The sequence below is a fragment of the Nycticebus coucang genome, chromosome 1 (genome assembly GCF_027406575.1).
Source record: "Nycticebus coucang isolate mNycCou1 chromosome 1, mNycCou1.pri, whole genome shotgun sequence".
Classification (NCBI taxonomy): domain Eukaryota; kingdom Metazoa; phylum Chordata; class Mammalia; order Primates; family Lorisidae; genus Nycticebus; species Nycticebus coucang.
Genome location: NC_069780.1, coordinates 167,728,911 through 167,749,161, shown reverse-complemented (window position 1 = coordinate 167,749,161; position 20,251 = coordinate 167,728,911). Strand labels below are relative to the sequence as shown.

The window sequence follows — 20,251 nt, the reverse complement described above, 5'->3', positions numbered from 1 at the left end:
ACCTTTAAGGCCGCCTATCCTCCCACCCCCAAAAGAACCAAAGAAATCAATGAAAATAATGGCAAATGGTATATGAGATAAGGTAATTACTATTTTAAATTAATCTCTTCCCAATCCTTACTTCAAGTCCCCAGAAGTAACAGGTGAGTTTCTTGGGTGACCTGAGACATTCTACGTCTATATATACATGTAGGTATGTATTTTAGTTTCCTCTTTAAATATCCTGGAGATTGTTCTCCACCAACACCTCATTCTTTTTAATTGCTGAATAATAGTTCATAGAAAGATTGTTCTGTATTTTATTTCAGTAGTTCCTCAGGGATGGACATTTAAGGTGCTTTTGCATATTTGGCAGCTACAGAAATGATGCAGTGACTATCCTACCTATAAATAGCTTTACACACCTATGTGAGGAGTCTTTGGATAATTTTCAAATTGCACATTTTCAGATTAGCTTCTATCATGATACAGAGGAAAAAAAAGAGTACGATATTGTACATATAATCACATTGAATGAGAAAGCATGGACTCTATGTTGGTTGACTAAGAGTCATCCATTTGTTTTCCTTACATAAACTTTGTTAAAAACAGATTCCAAAGCCTTTATTAATTAAACCCACACATATTAAGATAAACCCATGATATATACTGGTTGGGGAAAATAATCCCAGCACATGCTCAAGCACGGCCTTTTGCAACATGCTATAATTGGAATCTTGGGTGCTGACAGCAGCAGAAGCACTATCCAGGAAAGATAGATTCTTTCCTTCCTTTCGTCTTCCTTCCTTCCTTCCTTCCCCTCCCTTCCTTCCTTCTCCTCCCTTCCTTCCTTCCCCTCCCTCCCTCCCTCCCTTCCTTCCTTCCTTCCTTGTTATGATCTTCATGTGAAAGCTATAAATTAGCTTCATAGTAGGGCGGAGTACCTTGGATACTTTTTCTTCCATTCCTGAGATACTTTGCTAAGAAGAATATGTTCCAACTCCATCCATGTAAACATGAAAGAGGTAAAGTCTCCTTTCTTTAAGGCTGCATAATATTCCATGGTATACATGTATCACAATTTGCTAGTCCATTTGTGGGTTGATGGGCACTTCGGCTTCTTCCATGACTTGGCAATTATGAATTGGGCTGCAATAAACATTCTGGTACAGATGTTTTTGTTATATTGTGATTTTTGGTCTTCTGGGTATAAACCTAGTAAAGGAATCATAGGATCGAATGGCAGGTCTATTTTTACGTCCCTAAGTATTGTCCAAACATCCTTCCAGAAGGAACGTATTAGTGGGCATTCCCACCAGCAGTGTAGAAGTGTGCCCTTTTCTCCACATCCATGCCAACATCTCTGGTTTTGGGATTTTGTTGGGCTGCCCTTACTGGGGTTAGATGATATTTCAAAGTAGTTTCGATTTGTATTTCTATGATAATTAAGAATGATGAGCTTTTTCAAGTGTCTGTAGATGGTGTGTCTGTCTTTAGAGAAGTTTCTCTTCAAATCCCTTGGCCACCCTGACATGGGATCACTTGTTCTTTTCTTGCTAATACGTTTGAGTTCTCTGTGGATTCTGGTTAATAAACCTTTATTGGAGGTATAACCTGCAAATATTTCTCCCATTCTGAGGGCTTTCTGCTTGCTTTACTTACTATGTTCTTGGCTGTGCAGAAGCTTTTTAGTTTGATCAGGTCCCAGTAATGTATTTTTGATACTGCTTCAATTGCCTGGGTTGTCCTCCTCATAAAATATTCACCCAGGCCGATTCCTTCAAGAGTTTTCCCTGCACTTTCTTCAAGTATTTTTATAGTTTCATGTCTTAAGTTTAAATCTTTTATCCAATGAGATTCTATCTTAGTTAATGGTGAAAGGTGTGGGTCCAGTTTCAGTCTTTTACAGATCACCAGCCAGTTCACCCAGCACCATTTGTTAAATAGGGAATCTTTTCCCCATTGAATGTTTTTAATTGGCTTGTCAGAAATCAAGTAATGGTAAGTAGCTGGATATGGTAAGTATTTGTTCAAGATCTTTAAAATATGACAATGGAGCTTTAATAGGAATTGCATTAAAATTATATATTGCTTTGGGTAGTATAGACATTTTAACAATATTGATTCTTCCCAGCCATGAGCATGGTATGTTTTTCTATTTGTTAACATCTTCAGCTATTTCTTTTTTTAAAGTTTCATAGTTCTCTTTGTAGAGATCTTTCACGTCCTTTGTTAGATTAAACTCCCAAATATTTCATTTTCTTTGGCACTACTGTGAAAGGAATAGAGTCCTTGACTTTTTTCGGCTTGGCTATTGTTGGTGTATATAAAGGCTACAGATTTATGGGTGTTGATTTTGTAGCCTGAGACATTGCTATATTCCTTGATCACTTCTAAAAGTTTTGTAGTAGAATCCGTGGTGTTTTCCAGATATACGATCATATCATCTGCAAAGAGTGAAAGTTTGATCTCTTCTGACCCTATGTGGATACCCTTGATCACCTTTTCTTCCCTAATTGCAATGGCTAGAACTTCCATTGCAATGTTAAAGAACAATGGAGACAATGGGCAACCTTGCCTGGTTCCTGATCTAAGTGGAAATGATTTCAGTTTAACTCCATTCAGTATGATATTGGCTGTGGGTTTGCTGTAGATGGCCTCTATTAGTTTAAGAAATGTCCCTTCTATACCAATTTTCTTTTTTTTTTTTTTTGTAGAGACAAAGTCTCACTGTACCGCCCTCGGTAGAGTGCCGTGGCGTCACACAGCTCACAGCAACCTCTAACTCTTGGGCTTACACGATTCTCTTGCCTCAGCCTCCCGAGCAGCTGGGACTACAGGCGCCCGCCACAACGCCCGGCTATTTTTTTGTTACAGTTTGGCCGGGGCTGGGTTTGAACCCGCCACCCTCGGCATATGGGGCCGGCACCCTACTCACTGAGCCACAGGCGCCGCCCTATACCAATTTTCTTAAGTGCTCTGATCATGAAGGGATGCTGGGTATTATCAAAAGCTTTTTCTGCATCAATTGAAAGAATCATATGGTCCTTATTTTTTAGTTTGTTTATGTGCTGAATTAAATTTATAGATTTATGTATATTGAACCAGCCTTGAGATGCTGGGATAAATCCCACTTGGTCGTGGTATATAATTTTTTTAATGTGTTGTTGGATTCTGTTTGTTAGGATCTTATTGAGTATTTTAGCATCTTTTCTTGTTGGGTCTTTCCCTGGTTTGGGGATCAAGGTGATGTTTGCTTCATAAAATGTGTTGAGTAATATTCCTTCTTTTTCTATATTTTGGAAGAGGTTTAGTAATATAGGTACTAGTTCTTCTTTAAAGGTTTTGTAGAATTCTGACGTAAAGCCATCTGGTCCTGGACTTTTCTTTTTAGGGAGATTTAGTATAGTTGATGCTATTTCAGAACTTGATATAGGCCTGTTCAACATTTCCACTTCGTTCTGGCTAAGTCTTGGTAGGTGGCGTGCTTCCAGGTATTGATCAATTTCTTTCAGATTTTCATATTTCTGAGACTAGAGTTTCTTGTAGTATTCATTAAGGATTTTTTGAATTTCTGAGAGGTCTGTTGTTATTTCATCATTACCATTTATGATTGATGAAATTAGGGATTTTACTCTTTTTTTCCTGGTTAGGTTGGCCAAAGGTTTATCTATTTTATTGATCTTTTCAAAAAACCAACTTTTGGATTTATTGATCTGCTGTATAATTCTTTTGTTTTCAATTTCATTTAATTCTGCTCTGATTTTGGTTATTTCTTTTCTTCTGCTGGGTTTGGGGTTGGAATGTTCTTCCTTCTACAGTTACTTGAGATGTCCCATTAAGTTATTAACTTCCTCTCTTTCCATTTTCTTGAGGAGGGCTTTCAGTGCTATAAATTTCTCTCTTAGGACTGCCTTTGCAGTATCCCAGAGGTTCTGGTAATTCGTGTCTTCATTGTTGTTTTGTTCCAAAAATTTGATGATTTCCTTCTTAATCTCGTCTATAACCCATGTATCCTTCAGCATAAGGTTTAGCTTCCATGGTTTTGTATGGGTATGCAGATTCCTGTTGTTATTGAGTTCAACTTTTATTCCATGATGGTCTGAGAAGATGCAAAGAATAATTTCTATTTTTTTTAATTTGCTGAGTTTAGATTTGTGGCCTAGGATGTGGTCAATTTTGGAGTGTATTCCATGGGCTGATGAGAAGAATGTGTATTCAGTTTTGTTGTGATGAAATGTTCTGTAGTTGTCTGTTAAGTCCAGATGTTGAATGGTTAAGTTTAAATCTAAAATTTCTTTGTTTAGATTCGTTTTGGAAGATCTATCCAGCGCTGCTAAAGGGGTGTTAAAAATCTCTTTTAAAATCAAGTTGCTCATGTCTGTTAGAGTTTCTCTTATAAACTGAGGTGCATTCTGGTTGGGTGCATAAATATTAATAATTGAAATCTCATCATATTGGGTATTAAGTTTAACAAATATGAAGTGTCATCCTCATCCTTCTTTATTTTGGTTGCTTTAAAGCCTATTGCGCCTGTGAATAGGATTGCAATGCCTGCTTTTTCCTGCTTTCCATTTGCCTGGAGTACAGATAACTATCCCTTCACCTTGAGTCTATATTTGTCTTCTAATGTGAGTTTCTTGTATGCAGCAGATATGTGGCTTGAGTTTTTGTATCCAGTCAGCCAACCTGTGCCTCTTTAGAGGGCAACTTAAACTATTCACATTAATTGAGAATATTGATAAGCCTTTTGAGAGTCTGGTGGACATTTTTAATTCTTTTGCAACTGTGGAAGTTGGAATTTGATCAAAGTTTTCTGGGTGGGTTTACTTTTGTGGTGAAGGGTTACGCTGGCCTTTATGAAGGCTAGGTCTGAGAATATCCTGGAGAGCTGGTTTAGTTAATGCAAATTTCTTCAACATGTGAATGTCATTAAAGTATTTAATTTCTCCATCATAAATGAAACTCAGTTTATCTGGGTACAGGATCCTGGGTTGAAAGTTATTTTGTTTTAGGAGATTAAAAGTCAATGACCATCCTCTTCTAGCTTGAAAGGTTTCAGCATAGAGATCTGCAGTTATTCTAATATTCTTCCCCTTGTAGGTGATGGTTTTCTTTCATCTGGCTGGTTTCAGAATTTTCTCCTTCATATTAACTTTAGTGAAATTGATTATGATGTATCTGGGTGATGTCTTATTTGGGTTAAGTTATGCTGGAGTTCTGAAACTGCTGTCTGAATTTCGGAATCTCTTTGGCATGTCTGGAAAGTCCTCCTTCATAATCTCATGGAGAAGAGACTCTGTGCCTTGTGAAGCCACTTCCTCGCTTTCGGGGATCCCTGTAAGACGAATATTGGTTTTCTTCGAATTATCCCAGAGCTCTCTGAGAGAGTGATCTGTTTTTGCCCTCCATTTCTCTTCCTCTTTGAGAGTTTGGGAGCGTTAGAAAGCTTTGTCTTCAATGTCAGAAATCCTTTCTTCTGCTTGCTCCATTCTGTTACTGAGGGATTCTACTGTGTTTTTCAGATCTTTGAGGGATGCAACTTCTTGTCTCAATGTGTCCAAATCTTTGGTCATTTGGTCTTTGAATTCGTTGAATTCTTGAGACATCTTTTGGGTTACTGTTTGGAATTCTAATTCGATCTTATTTGCTGTCCAGATTCTGAATTCGATTTCTGACATGTCAGCTATTTGTTTGTGCATGGGATCTTGTGCTGTGTCTGCCCCATTGATCCTTGGGGGAGTTGATCTACTCTGATTATTCATATTGCCAGAGTTTTTCTATTGATTTGCCTCATGATTGTTTTTCACCGTTGCCTCTGCCCATCCAAGATTAGACCCCAGCGGGATCACTCTATTGTTGCTGGATCTTTGTAGGGAGTGACCCTGTGTAGTTCCTCTGGGGCTGCCCCACCCAGGGAGTTCTGGTTGTGGAAGCAGCTTCTGAGTGTGACATACCCAGATCCAGCAACAGGGTGAGGGGTGGTGCACACGGTTCTGGGAGTGCCTGGCGCTCAGTGACTTTGGCACAGAGAGGCCAAGGCTCCAGCAGTCTCTGACTGCGCAGAGGCAGGGAGGGCCCCGGAGGGCATGCGGCTACCAGAGTCCTTGGCCGGACGAGCAGGCCAGTGTAGAGGCAGGGAGGGTACAGGAGGGAGGACATGGGGTTGCAGGGCTCCTGCATTTCCTGGTCAGGGTGTGCAAAGGCCCAGCGGGTGCGGGTCGTGGAGCAGCTTTTACTGAGGTCTGGGCTGGTGCCGCTTGTGGTTGCAGTGTAGTTCTTATGGAGGTATGGGCGGTGCAGCTCTTACATGGGTCCGGGCGGTATCTCAAGATTTTTATCCTCATCTGTGTTAGTTTGCTAAGGCTGCCATCACAAAGTACCACAGACTGGGTGGCTTAAATTACAGAAATGTTTTTGTCATAGTTCTGGAGCCTAAAGTCCAGTACCAAGGTGTAGGCAGGTCTGTTTTCTTCTGAGCCTCTTTCCTTGGCTTGCAGATGACCTCTTTCTCTTTGTGTCTTCACGTGGTCTTTCCTCTGTGCAGGACTATCCCTTGATGCCTGCAGAGCCAGTGCTTCAGAGTACAGTGGCACTGGATCCCAAGCAGAGGGACAGCAAGTGGGGGGCGGGGGGGAGCGCTCCGGACATCGAAGGCGGGGTCTTGGGGTGGGACAGAACCCACACTCTTAGGAGCTGGGGAAGTGGGAGCTGTTGGAGGTGTTTTTTTTTTTTTTTTAGCTAAGTTAAAAGGGAAATGACCGCAAGGCAAAGAATGAACTGGAAAAAGCAACAGGCTAGAGATAGTCATTTCTGTTTACCAGCTCTGTGGACCTGTCAAGCATTATAAAGGCATGTGTGGCATATTTGAGAAAAGAACAAGAGCTTGATTCTGATGGTGACTATAGTGGCACTTAGGAAACGGTTGAGGGGACACTAAGTTTAGCAGATGCAAAGTTTCCTTGAGAGTAAAGCGTCAAAAGGTGCAGGTGAGTAGGAGAGAAGAGTTATTCTTGCACCTTTATTACAACAAGGCCCTCAAATGCGAAGACCCAGCATATTCAAGATCCACAACTAGATGTACCAGATTATAAAATGGAGCATATGTAGGGGAGAGAAAAATAGCAGAAATTGGTCAAATGATGTAAGCTTCTAACAGAAGAGATGGGTAATAAGCGCTCCCTATGAGTCACCTCTGTGTATTTTTAAGCCCATGTATTTAAATCATGTTAATCACTCTGATAGAGTAAGTCTTCCCAAAGGCCTCCATGTCCTAATCTCCAGAACCTGTGAATCTAACCCGTGAATAATTTTGTTACATGCAACCTGTGAATAAATTAACATGACAAGAAAATTAAGGTTGCAGATAAAATCAAGGTTGCTAACTGACCTCAAAATAAGATTATTTTGGATTGTCTAGGTAGCCCCAATGTAGCAAGAGGGATCCCTTGAAGATAAAGAAGCCACCCTTGCAGACATCATGTCTTTAACCCAGTGATATCCATTTCAAACTAGTGACCTCCAGAATTATGTTTGTGGTGACCTGTTATAACAATAGGAAACTGATACAGGGAGCCAGAATCTCTATTAATGGGGTCCCTAAAGGCGATTCATGATTTACAAAATGTCATTGAACATTTATGCTGTGTCAGGCACTGTGCTGAATGCCAAGACCTCAATGGTGGTAACAGCTCCTACTCACAAGGAATTCATAGCTGATCACATGGGCACTGCCACCTTGTAGGTAGTCAGCATTAGATGGATGGATGCCTAAAAGGCCTTTCATGACCTGATGCCCTGTTCCTTCACTAACTCAGTCTCTTCTCTCTCTCCTCATTCTTTTTTTTTTATTTTTTTTTGTAGAGACAGAGTCTCACTTTATGGCCCTCGGTAGAGTGCCGTGGCCTCACACAGCTCACAGTACCTCCAACTCCTGGGCTTAAGCGATTCTCTTGCCTCAGCCTCCCTAGTAGCTGGGACCACAGGCGCCCGCCACAACACCCGGCTATTTTTTGGTTGCAGTTTGGCCGGGGCCCGGTTTGAACCCGTTACCCTCGGTATATGGGGCCGGCGCCCTACCGACTGAGCCACAGGCGCCGCCCTCTCTCCTCATTCTTATTACACTTGTACTTTTCTTTCACCTGTTACGCTGGCTCCTGCTTCAGGGCCTTTGCACTTGGCGTTAACATTTTAGGATATTCTTCTCCTAGATATTTGCGTGATTTGCTCCCTCATTTCCTTTAGGTCCGCTCAATGCCATCCTTAACTATACTACGTAAGATGGCACACACCTCCCTGTACAACCACACTGCTTTCTAGATCTCTTACCTGGTTTTATTTTTGTTTATATCATTTATCACTTCCTTATAAGGTGGCTCACCTGGAGTGAGTCCTGAAATCCAGCCCACCCTGTTCCCAAAGCTGTACTCTTTAGCAGGGACCTGAGTCTAGCCTAGCAGGAGGCAGAGGCTTTTTCTGAATTTACACCGGGTTGCTGCCCACTCCCTAATCTATGTGTGTTTTTCTAACTTGCAGAGACACCACATTATTACAAGTTCTATGTTTTTCTTTACCTAGGAGAATGTAAATTCCAGGAGAGCAAAATCTTTGTTGTCTTTTGCTTCCTTAAATCCTAGAACATTATCCAGCACACAGAAGGTAATCAATAGATATTTTTGTCTGTGTGGACGAAGAGATGTGTGGAGAATGTGAGAAATTTGTGAACAGAAACTTGCTATTACAGCATGGTGGGAGTCATGAGGAGACTGTAAACAGGATACTATTGGAGCTCAGAGTAGGCCTTCAAGACCTGTCTTGAGAGTCCATACGATGTGTTCCAGGACAAAGTTTATTTGGATTTCCTTTTTCTTAAATTTCACAGTTCCTGGGATTGGAATAGTTTGGAGATAATCGCATTTGATTTGGGGTTTTAAGTGTCTAGAGGTAACCTCTACCCGTGCTTCCTCTATGCAATTTCTGCAAGAGCAATACTCACCTCTTCTCTCCCTCAGGATCAAGGATGGGAAATGTGAATTAACGTTGTAAAAGCACTATCTGCCCAGATTAGTGGTATTCCATTCTGGTGTTAATGAACAAACCTAAACACACATGCACTACAAGCAAAGTTTGTGTATGGGAGAGAGAGTTAAGATGGCAATGGGAGAAAAAATATCACAGACACTTGCAACTTTTAAAGAGTCTTCAAAGGTCTTTTACGTTACTTTTGTTCAGAGCTAATTAAATGGAGGCACAATCAGAGTGTTGACTTTGAGAATGGGAATTCAATGTCTGTTCAGCTACTGTACCTCCCTTCATAATGGCCAGCAAAAGCGAATGTTTAGAAAAGAGAAGTTACCTATAATTTTTAGAAACAACCTGCTAGCCATTTCCTAAAATGACAGAACACTAAAACGTTTCAATTTAATGTAATGAAGTCCAACTTAAGGAGCAAGGGAAATAAGTGTTGTAGAATAGGTAACAGGTTCGTTCTTTTTAATTCCCTAAGATACTGTTCATAGAATCACAAAAATCTACAGTTTACCCTCACAGAATCCTGGAACTGAAAGGAATTTTAAAAAGTGAGTAGTACAAATAATGTCACTGTATAGGTAAGAAAATTAAGACCCATTGATTCTTGTCCCAAGTCACACAGTCAAAACCAGAACCTTGACTTCTTGACACCAAGTTCACTGTTTTCATCATTTTTCCAATCTGAGGGTTCTCTTAGGGAAAAGGGAATAAAAAAGGGTGGGATCTTTCCAAATTTTGACTCAGCAGCTTGAAGAGACTGATTTAAACTTTAACAGATTATCCATCTTTTACTTAACAGATATTTAAAGAAACTCATTTAAGTCACTCTTTCAACCTAACTCCAGGCTTTCTTGGCAGTCTTGGATGAATGGCAATTGAACTTTCACCCCAGAGCTGGAAAAGAACAAACACCAAATGTAAACACCATCTTTCAAGTTCTCAGTAAATATTTTTCTTCTCTCCCTAGCTAGTCTGCCCTTTTCTGAAAATAAGAGGGACAATTCACTCCAACTTGACTTGCCATATTCTTTAAACATAGGGTTGATGACTTAACCCTTGTTTTGCACTGCCAAAAGTCTTGTTTTTAATTTGGTATACTGTTGCCAGAGTCTATTTCATCAGTCTTCTGAGATCTTTTTCAACATTACCTGTGGTCAGTTGCGTCTCAATCACAAAAGGAACAGGGTAGAGGTGTGTCCAACCTCCCATCACGGCCAGGAACTCAGGTTTTAAGGTTTCTCTGGAGTCCCCTTGATTTAAGAAGGGAAGGTTTGTTCAGTTGGTTGGGGAATTTAGGATGTTATTTTCAGTTCTTACCACTGTATTTCCGGACAATGAAGGAGTATTAATAATACTATAAGGCTGCATGATTTAGGGTTATGTCCCTCGAAAATTATCTCTGAACTGCAAACTACTAGCAGATTCTTACCCTACTCACTTCCTGCAAGCCGCTTTCCTAACCGTGCCTAAGAGCCAGTCTTACCGGGAGAGGTAACACAGATTGTGCCGGGCACCGTCAACATCTCCATCTGAGCCTTTCCTCCCTTTCAGGGGCCCAGAAAGCCAGGACCCAGAGAAGCCGCGAGGGTGCTTTCCGGATGCGGGCCGGGGCGCGGGGGCGGCGGCCTGGGCTGGAGCTGAACCCGGCCCGCCGACGTGGGGGCCGGCAGGGTCGCGGAGCCCGGCGCTCTCTTTCTTCCTTCCGTGGGATGTAGCTTCTCTTACTGCGTTTTCATCTCCGAGAAGTCAGGCCCTCGAAGATACAACATCAGCGCACAAGTCAGGGCAGCAGAACCGAGTTTGCGCACGAGCCCCAGGTCGCGTGCGCGGCCAGGCCGGACCGGGAAGCCAAGGGCCAGCTGAGGGCCGTGCCTGGCGCACCGCGTGGCCCGGACCGGAAGTGCCCCGCGTTGCCATGGCTACAGTCTCTCACAGACGGCCCGCGGCGTTCTGTGTCCAAGGCGACCTTGCTGGCTCCGGTGCCGGAAGTTGGGCCCCAGGACGCGGAGGTCCGACCTCGGAGGCCGTCTAGCTTCGGCGAGGCACCGCTGTGGTGCCGGACCGAGGTCGCCCGGATCCAGGACGCTGACGCAGTGCGAGGAAGCCGCGCCGCGCGCCTGACGGGAGCCGGGGAGCTCGTTCCGCGCGTGACTTCTCAGCTGTCGCCGGGTGGGACGCCGGTGCTGGCCTCGCTGCAGCCACCGCACGTGCAGTTGGACTGAGCCTGGGCTGCAGGGAGGTAGCCGCTCGGCATGTGGCGTCGGGGTTTACCAAGTTACCACCGAAAAACAGCAGAAAAGGAGGAAGCGCTTTGTACTCGAGAGAGGGGCCAAAGTTTGGTGTTCAGGGCTGTATGGAATCGCGTAGGAACTGGGTTCAGGAGTTTGAGAGGTTAGAACTCCTCTGGCTCTGGCCATAGGTTTGAAAGGAGTGTTTAGGAAATGAAATTAGTGAATCTTGTCTTCCGATTTTCGGATAGTAGGTGTTCTGGATTCTGGGTCAGAGAAAGCTACACAGGGCTCAGTGGGAAATGAGTGACACTGTGTAGGTGAAATGAGGAGCGTCTTGGGAGTGTTAATGTATTAATGCGGTAAATAATAACTGCACTGGATCCGGATTTGATGTAAGCAACAGAGAAAGCCTTGAAGATTGAATTTCACAAGTATTGTAATCAAATCATATATATATATATATATATATTTTTGTGGAGAGACAGAGTCTCACTTTGTCACCCTTGGTTGAGTACCGTAGTGTCACAGCTCACAGCAACCTCCAGCTCCTGGGCTTAGATGATTGTCTTGCCTCAGCCTCCCGAATAGCTGGGACTACAGGCGCCCGCCACAACGCCTGGCTATTTTTTGTTGCAGTTTGGCCGGAGCTGGGTTTGAACCCCCCACCCTCAGGATATGGGGCCAGCGCCCTACTCACTGAGCCACAGGTGCCGCCCCTATAAATCACATTTTTCTTATAAGGTTCAAACATATCCCCCATCAGCTAACAGAAGGGACCAAAATAGACATTAGTTTTAGCTCCTTTAGTAGAACCTCCTATTGAAATAGTGAAATGGCCCCAGGGATAAAGAGGAAAATTAACCAATACCGGGGACCTGCTTCATGTATTGCTGAGAGCTGGTTGCTTTAAGTCCATCTTGCCTTCAGACCTGCAAAAACAATACCTGAACTGAGTAGGTGACCCCAGTTTTGATGATCCAGCAGCTGTAAATGTGCTGGCTTTGAGAGGTAAAGAAGGCTAGGGAGAAGTAACATGGAATAGAAATTAGGGAAAAGAAATTTAATTTGGAAATGTCTTTAATTTTTGCTTTCTAGGAATCTCCATGTGAGTTTGCATAGTCCAGTTATAGGTTTTGGATGGGTTATATATTTGAGTAGCTTCAGTTTAATATTAATTGCATCCAAGAGAGGGGAAATAGAATAAACTAAGTCTTCCTCCCAAAGTTGCCCTTACATGTGATTCTTGGTAGGAAGAAGATGCAAGCCAGCCCCATCCGCATCCCAACTATTAGCAATGACACCGACTGGGACTTCTGCTTCCATCTGTAAGTATCACAGAAGTTTGACATCACATTCATTGGCCTGAAACCCTAGAACCTCCTGCTTAAGGCAAGCCTGGGTGAGAGGCTTTGCAAACATCTTATGCAGAAGAAAAGGCTAAGCTTCTGTGTTGTGTTTTAAAAATGATTCTGCCATAATGTCTCATGGCATTTTATACAAGATAGAAGATAATGTTTTTCCTAACTTAAGAAAATTTGTAAATTACAAAAAGTAAAGATAACAAGATTGGTAAAGTCAGAGAATTAACTATAACTAAGTTAATGAATAAATTAGGTTTTCTGAAATAAAGCAGCTGAATGGGGTGGCTCATGTCTATAATCCCAGCACTTTGGGAGGCCCAGGCTAGAGGATCATTTGAAGCCAGGAGTACAAGACCAGTCTGGGCAACATAGCAATATTGGGTCTCTACAATTAAAAAAAAGACAATGAGTAAATAAAACTTCTTACAACCTACTAGCTTATATATTACATATCTTAGCTGATTTAATTCCCCCCAAAATTCTGTGAGGGTGGTACTGTTATTACTAACTTTTATAGATGAATATGAATCAAAGAGAAGTCAAGCTGTTTGCCCAAAGTCACACAGCTAGTAAGTGGTATTCAAATTGGGCATTCTGACTCCAGACTCCATTTTTTAACCATTCTGTATACCAGAGTTTCTCAGCCTCTGTACTGTTGATATTTTGGATTGGCAGCTAACTCTTTGCTGTGGTGGGTTGTTCTAAGTATTGTAGCATGTTTGGGAGCATTCTTGTCATTTACCCACTAGATGCCAATAGTGCTGCCCAAGTTGTGACAAGCAAAAATGTCTCCATTGCCAAGACTGAGAACTATTGCTTTATCCTGGTGCCCTCAGATAGAAACATAGTGTGAGCCACATATGTGATTTTAAATTTTCTGGTAGCCATATTAAAAAGTGAAATGAAAACAGAAGGACTTAATTTTAAAACTGTTAGGCAGCTAGCTAGATGTGAGTAGACTGTGACAGATATGGTTAGACTATTTTGGATTGGTCTGGGTCAGGCTAACCTGGGCTGGTATAGGAAGGAGTCTGACTAAGACCTTGCAGGTGATCTCATTACTATGCATCTACCCAGAAGAAAACAAATCATTTTATCATAAGAACATTTGCACTAGACTGTTTGTCACAGCTCAGTTTACAATCACCAAAATGTGGAAATAATCTAAATGCCCATCAACCCAGGAATGGATTAACAAGCTTTGCTATATGTATGCTATGGAATACTATTCAGCCATTAAAAAGATGGAGACTTTACATCTTTTGTATTAACCTGGATTGAGTTGAAATACATTCTTAAAGATGAGCATAGTAAAGCATCACAAGAATAGAGAAGCAAGAATCCAGTGTACTTAATTCTAATATGAAGGCAGTAGATGATTTAATACAAGGTGGGGGGTAGGGGAATGAGGGATGGGGGAAAAGTATAGGGGTATGGCACACCTCTTAGGGGTGGGACACAATTACAAGAGTGACTTTACCTAATGAACGCAATCAGTGTAACCTTTGTAATTCTTTGTACCCTCAATGAATCCCAAACAAAAAATAAATAAATAAATAAATTTTAAGAAAAGACCTTACTAGGTGGGTTGTTACCAAGCCCTTGCAGGTGGGTTGTTAACAAGATCTTGCAGGTAGCTTGTTTTCGAATTTGCAGGTGGGTTGTTTTGAAAACAGACTTAAGACTCTGAGACACTTCCAAGAAGCAGCTGATACTCCTTAAAGTTGTGTAAATTACCCAAAACTGTGCTTTCCACAGAGCACACGGTCACTAGGAAAGGCCAGCTTGCTGTGCAAGTCGTTAATAAACTTTTTTTCTTGCTAAAACTTTGCTTGCTTGTTTCAGTTATTTCAGTGACTACCTTGAGCTGCTGTGATACTATAACAATACTACATTTTACTTTTCTCAATATATCCAAAATATTATTATACAGAGTTACTAATGAAATATTTTATGTTTTTATAAAGTCTTCGAAACTCACTGTGTATTTTACATTTACAGCACATCTCAATTCAGACTAGCCACATTTCCTGTGCTTGATAGCCGCATGTGGCTAGTGGTTGCCATATTGGATAGTATCATTCTGTACTACTTCGTAAAGTATCTTGAGGTTAAAGATTATATAGCTATAATATAAAAATTGAAGTTCATGGGCAGTGCCTGTGGCTCAATGATTAGGGCACCGGCTCCATATACCTATGGTGGTGGGTTCAAACCCAGCCCTGGCCAAACTGCAACAAAAAAAATAGCTGGGCATTGTGGCAAGCGCCTGTAGTCCCAGCTACTCGGGAGGCTGAGGCAAAAGAATTGCCTAAACCCAGGAGTTGGAGGTTGCTGTGAGCTGTGATATCATGGCACTCTACCAAGGGTAATAAAGTGAGACTATCTCTACCAAAAAAAAAAAAAAATTGAAGTTCATGGGCAGTGCCTGTGGCTCAAAGGTGTAGGGCGCTGGCCCCATATACTGGAGGTGGTGGGTTCAAACCTGGCCCTGGCCAAGAAAAAAAATAATCGAAGTTCAAAAACTGTAGAGTCCATAGTAGAATATCTTCGAAATAATTAAGTAATTCATATTGAATATTACTAATCAGAATTCATATTTATGATGGCAGCTTATAGAATAAGTTATAAGTCTGGCCAGACAGACTCTTCATTCAACCTGACTATTCTTTTTCTCCTTTGAGATAGCTGACTGGCCCATATTCTTTAGCCGTCTTTCTTATCTTTTATTATGATGATGTTAAAAGCTAGTTCGGGCCTTTACGTTCTCAATTTGTCAAGACCTCAATCTTTCTCATGCCTTTGAGGTTCTTGCTGTTGATGCTTGCTGCCTTGGTCTTAGCTTAATTTCATTGAAGGCTTGATTTAAAATATTTAGGGATTATAATTTTTAATATTCATAATTAGCAATTTCTTTGGTGACTCCCAATACATTTATCTTCTGTTGTAGGTCTGTGAAATATGCATCATTAGCAAAATTTTCTATTTTGAGGGACTAAATTTTGTTGTTAGTTTTCTTAAGTTATGAGCTCTTGCCACATATTTCCTCTCTCCTTAGTACTTTTCAAATATCGTAAAGATTTCTTTTTCATTCATTTGTTCATCATTTAACAAGCTGTTATTTGTTTTTACTGTGGGCCAGGTATCAGGGTTTTAGAAATAAATGAGGCTCAGCCTCTGCCCGGTGGAATTTACATGCCAGAAGGCAAAGAAGACTCAGAAACAAAGAAAGAACAAACTAAAACCTTTGATTTTATCCTGTTTTCGAAAGGCAAAGGTGAAATCCTGACCCCTTTATATCCACAGGTCACAGGAAACCAAGATCCCATCACACCAGCAAACAGATGTGTTATATTCCTCTTGTGGTTCTGGAGAGAGTGAAGAAGAAACTAAATCTGAGGAGGAAGGGGAGGAGGAGGACACAGACTGTATGTTTCTTCCCAAAGACAAGTTACTTCAATGCCAGAAGAAAAGTGCTCAGTTAATTAAGGAAAAAATGGTAAAGCAAACAAAACATTCACTAGGGTTTTGTTCCCATTAAGAAAAAAAAAAAGAAATATGTCCACTATTTAGAGAAACTTTAAATGCAGACTGAAGCACACAAAGCACAGGAAGATGTTCTGTTTCTTTTTGGGTAAGAAGGGCCCGCCTTCTGGTTCCATGCTTGGCTCTCTGGTCGTTCTTCCTTGGAATATTTGGGCTCCAAGCTTTAAACTAAAAATTAACATTTAGCTCCTTCTATAGATTTTTGATTACCTTTAATTTTAAAAATCAAAAAACGAATAATACTCCTGAAAGGTTTCAGGATATCTCTTGGGTAACAACAGGGCCAGGATAGTAAGGTAGGGGCTGAGAACAAAGGGAGTCACATAGGTCCAGGCTTAGGCCTGGTGAGGATGTGGCTAACATGCCTGTGGTTATAGTAGAATCATGAACAAACCAAGGGGCCGGAAATTAGAGGTCGAAGGGCAAGTGAAAGACTTGGGAAGTGGAATCTCAGAGCAAGGATGTAAGAAACAACGTTCAAAATCCAGGAACATAAGATAGCAAGACATTGACTTTCCTAACTTGAATAAGCACCAGTCTGCTTCCAAAACATGATTTATTAGATATATGAGACTGGATATTTAATTGTAAGGAATTGCTAGTATTTTGGTGAAGTAATGATTTTGCAGTTAAGTTTCCATATTTGCTAGAGATACTCAGGAAATGTTTATAGAGGAAACAATAGAATGTCCGCGATTTGCTTCAACATAATAGAAGGCAAGGGCAGAAGAATGAGGCGTGATAAGAAACAAGACTGACCATGAGTAGATAACTGGTACAGCACAGAATCAGTCTTCATGCTGGCTATTTTTGTATATTGAAACTTTTCATGATAAAAGAAAAAGTTTTAAAAAGTTTAAAAAAATTTTTTAAAAGTCCCTTTGGCTATCAGGAAGAAAGTAGGCTTTTGGGATCAGTGTGGAAATAGTTTGAAAGAAGTGCTGTGGCCAGGCCAGAAAAGGTGAGGGTAGCTTATAGCAGATACCCCTGGCAGAAATGAGGGGAAGAGCTTGGTTTTAGATTTAGGAGTGAGGTAGACCCAGCTGGACTTGATGGATAGAACAAGGGATGCAGAGGAAAGAGAAGAGAAAAAAGATGGCAGGTAAATGTAGTTCTACATTCCAGTGATAATAAGTTTATGTGATGTGCTGGAGATTTTCTTTCTTTCTAAAAAGCGTAATGACTTACTTGCTCTCTACAGAATACCCAAGCAAACAGGGAACTGATTCGATGTGTCATCCTTTCTCGGATTATTTTTGGGGAAAATCACTGGAAGTGTGCACAGGCTTTGGTCAGCCTAGCTTATGGCTACCTGACACTAAGAGGTACTTGGTTTCCCCAGCTGGGTCCGGGTGGGCAGCCTGTGAAGGCTGAGCTGAGCCTACACAACCTTAGTGAGGGCAGGGATGGCGGGGAAGGCCCTTTTCTGTCTCTAGTTCACACTTCATCAGGAGAAGGGAGAGTCCATGGAAGAGACAGACAGTGTGGCACAGATCTTAGTAATAATGATAACACGGATGGTGATTTAGTGGGTATTTTGTGCCACGCTGGTGTCATTTAGACCTCATAATATCCCGTGGTGAGAGATACAGTTACTATTCTCAGTTTATGGATGAGGACATGGAAGCACCGTGGGCAAAGGTTCAGTATCAGGCAGTCTCGTCAAGAGGTCAACAGGGAAAGAATAGGACAGGGCGTGTCCTCAGCACCAGGGGACAGAGCTGGTAATATTACTTGAATTGTAGGAATAGAACTCAAGTTCTTCGAAGGTCTGGCTTAGTGAAGGCAGGGCCATTGTCCTGGAGAAATGGTGCTTCAGGAAAGGAGTATAAGAATAAGGTAAGAATTTATTTGCAAAAACTTAAACCCAAGTGAAAATTTCAGGAGGGTAGAAATGTTGTAGTAGGAGTTTAATATTTATTGACAGATGGAGGCAAAAGGACATTTCTGGAACCAGGGACATGGCCAACCCTAGACCCTCTGTTCCTTGACTGGCCATGTCCTCCTGTGTGCACTGCATATACTTCCGTGGAAGTCAGCGCCAGTTTGCTGCCTTTGTGGTGTCTTCATACAACCTGAACTTCGTCATCCTTTTGGATGGACATGGATTATACATTGTACTTCTGTCTCAGCTCTTTGGAAAGAGCTTCTGCAAATTTGGGAAGGTTCATTTGAAACGTGTTTTCTGGTTTTACTTTGCTCAGAACTTACAAAAGGATTGAACTTCATTTTGGCTGCTGGCACTTTGGTGATGGCTACAAAAGGGAAGAGGGACCTGGATCACTTTTAGAGCTTCCCCAGGGAAGGCTTTGTGTCCTTTCCTTTGGTGTATGACACTAGCTTCATCATGGATTGTAACTTGCTAAGGAGGTCGCTCACTAAGGAGGTCAGGCACTTTTAGAACACTTGAGGGCTGTAGGCAGCAAAGGCAAGTTGTTTAAAATTATCCTTGTTGCCACTGACTTGCACCCATGCTGTGAAACTAGGCTTCAAGGGCCAAAGGCAGGGTGAGCTGTGTGGAATGGGGGCTGGGGTGTAAAGTGAGGATTAGGGGTACAGTGGCCTACTTGGCAGAGATGAATGTGCTTAGCAGCCCCTATGTTCCTGCAGAGAGAGGGCTGAAAATGAACACCTGACACTATCATTTTCCGGAGAGAGGAAAAAAAATAGGATAGTACACTCTCTGTTGCCCTTTTTCCTTTTCTGACGTGACCAGGCTGTAAACTGAGTGCTCCCACGTCTGCCTCTGTTAACTCAGATAGACTCATGTAAGTGACCAGGAACATCAGCTTTCAGTTAGAAAACTAGGGAGAAAAGAAACGGAGTACAATAGGAAAGAGGGCTGCCCCTCACTTTTGACAACAGTGCAAGTCTGAGGGGAAACTGGTGCTAAACCATTAGACCAGCTTATAGGTCAGGGTTTTTTGTGGAGGGGAATAGCTCCGTCACTGTGAACTGTGGAAAGTCAGCCCTAGACACAGGGTTTATATTTTAAAATCTTAAAAAAAGGGGAGGGGAATTCCTTCCACAGTTCTGTCTAGTTGGAATTTAGTATTGTTTTTGTCTTTTAGGGAAGACCCTCACTGCATTTAGCAATTGGATTCTTTTTACATCTATGTGTGACCAATTAGTATCACCAGCTTCATCATGGATTGAAAAAAAAAAATCCCCAGAAGGAAGTAATTGCATTCATAAGCCTTTGTATTTATGTAATGCCTTTACCAGAAAGCTCAAAGCACAGTACTCTATGGCATAACCTACTCTGTTCCTGGACTTTTTCCATGTGATTGGCAAAGGACAGTTTCTTCAATTATTTTTGTCATTTGACATTTGGAGGGTAGAGAAGCTTTATAGGTTGAAAAGGTCACATGCCATTAGCGGCAAAATTGGGGCTAGGATACTTAGCTTCCACTTGAGTCTCTATCCATGATTTGCAAACTGAGGTTGACAGCCAGGAGGACTACTTGTGAAGCTAGTTAAATTAGAGATTCCTGAACCCCACTCCTCTAGACTCAGTCAGAACATAGACCCAGGAATCTACTTTCTTTACAAGCATTTCCAATACTTTTTATTCACAGCCAGAGTTAGGAACAAATACTATAGACCATATGGCAGCTGTACTGCCCACCTTTCCCCCACATTTCCCATGAATGTTTTGATTGAAATGTGCCTTTTTAATGTCTTTCTTCTTGTTACCCATCCTCTAACAGGCCTCCCAGTTCAGGCTAAGAAGCATGCTGAGTCTGCCAAGAACACACTGTTGACCTGGAAGGCCAACATGACCTCACACAAGGAGAAAAGAGAAATTCTGGAAGCTCTGGTCATGCTCTATTACACTCTGGGGGTGGCCTGGCTCCTGCAGAACCAATATCCTTCCATTCCCAGCTGAGTTTAGTGACTGGGGCCACAAGTCCCACCTGCCAGATTGGTCATCTTTCATACAGGAGGGTGAGAGATGGAACCAAGACCCTGTAGCTCTATTCCAAAGTCTGGGCCCCCTCCACAAGCCTCTCATTTCCATTTAGAAAAGTATGAGGTTTGCTTCTATGCCTGTTCAGATAATCTTTTGTGTTGAGCTATGGGAGGGATCTGACTAAACAAAAC

At 41.8% G+C, this 20,251-nt stretch overlaps 1 protein-coding gene and 1 long non-coding RNA gene across 2 annotated transcripts in view; one reads left to right on the top strand and one right to left on the bottom strand.

Moving 5' to 3' along the window:
* Window positions 1–8,907: 8,907 nt before the first annotated feature.
* On the bottom strand, window positions 8,908–10,837 carry LOC128586532 (uncharacterized). Its single transcript, XR_008380255.1, has 3 exons — window positions 10,493–10,837; window positions 10,158–10,259; window positions 8,908–9,903 (listed from the first exon to the last, which is right to left on the bottom strand). It is a non-coding gene; the product is annotated as an uncharacterized LOC128586532 (long non-coding RNA).
* Window positions 10,838–12,497: 1,660 nt separating this feature from the next.
* The window catches only part of TTC23L (tetratricopeptide repeat domain 23 like), a 33,076-nt gene continuing 25,322 nt past the window's right edge, over window positions 12,498–20,251 (top strand). Inside the window, exons 1-4 of the mRNA XM_053598885.1 lie at window positions 12,498–12,565; window positions 15,908–16,100; window positions 17,349–17,472; window positions 19,858–20,014. Coding sequence (XP_053454860.1) covers window positions 12,498–12,565; window positions 15,908–16,100; window positions 17,349–17,472; window positions 19,858–20,014 — 542 coding nt within the window. The remainder of the gene's footprint in view (window positions 12,566–15,907; window positions 16,101–17,348; window positions 17,473–19,857; window positions 20,015–20,251) is intronic.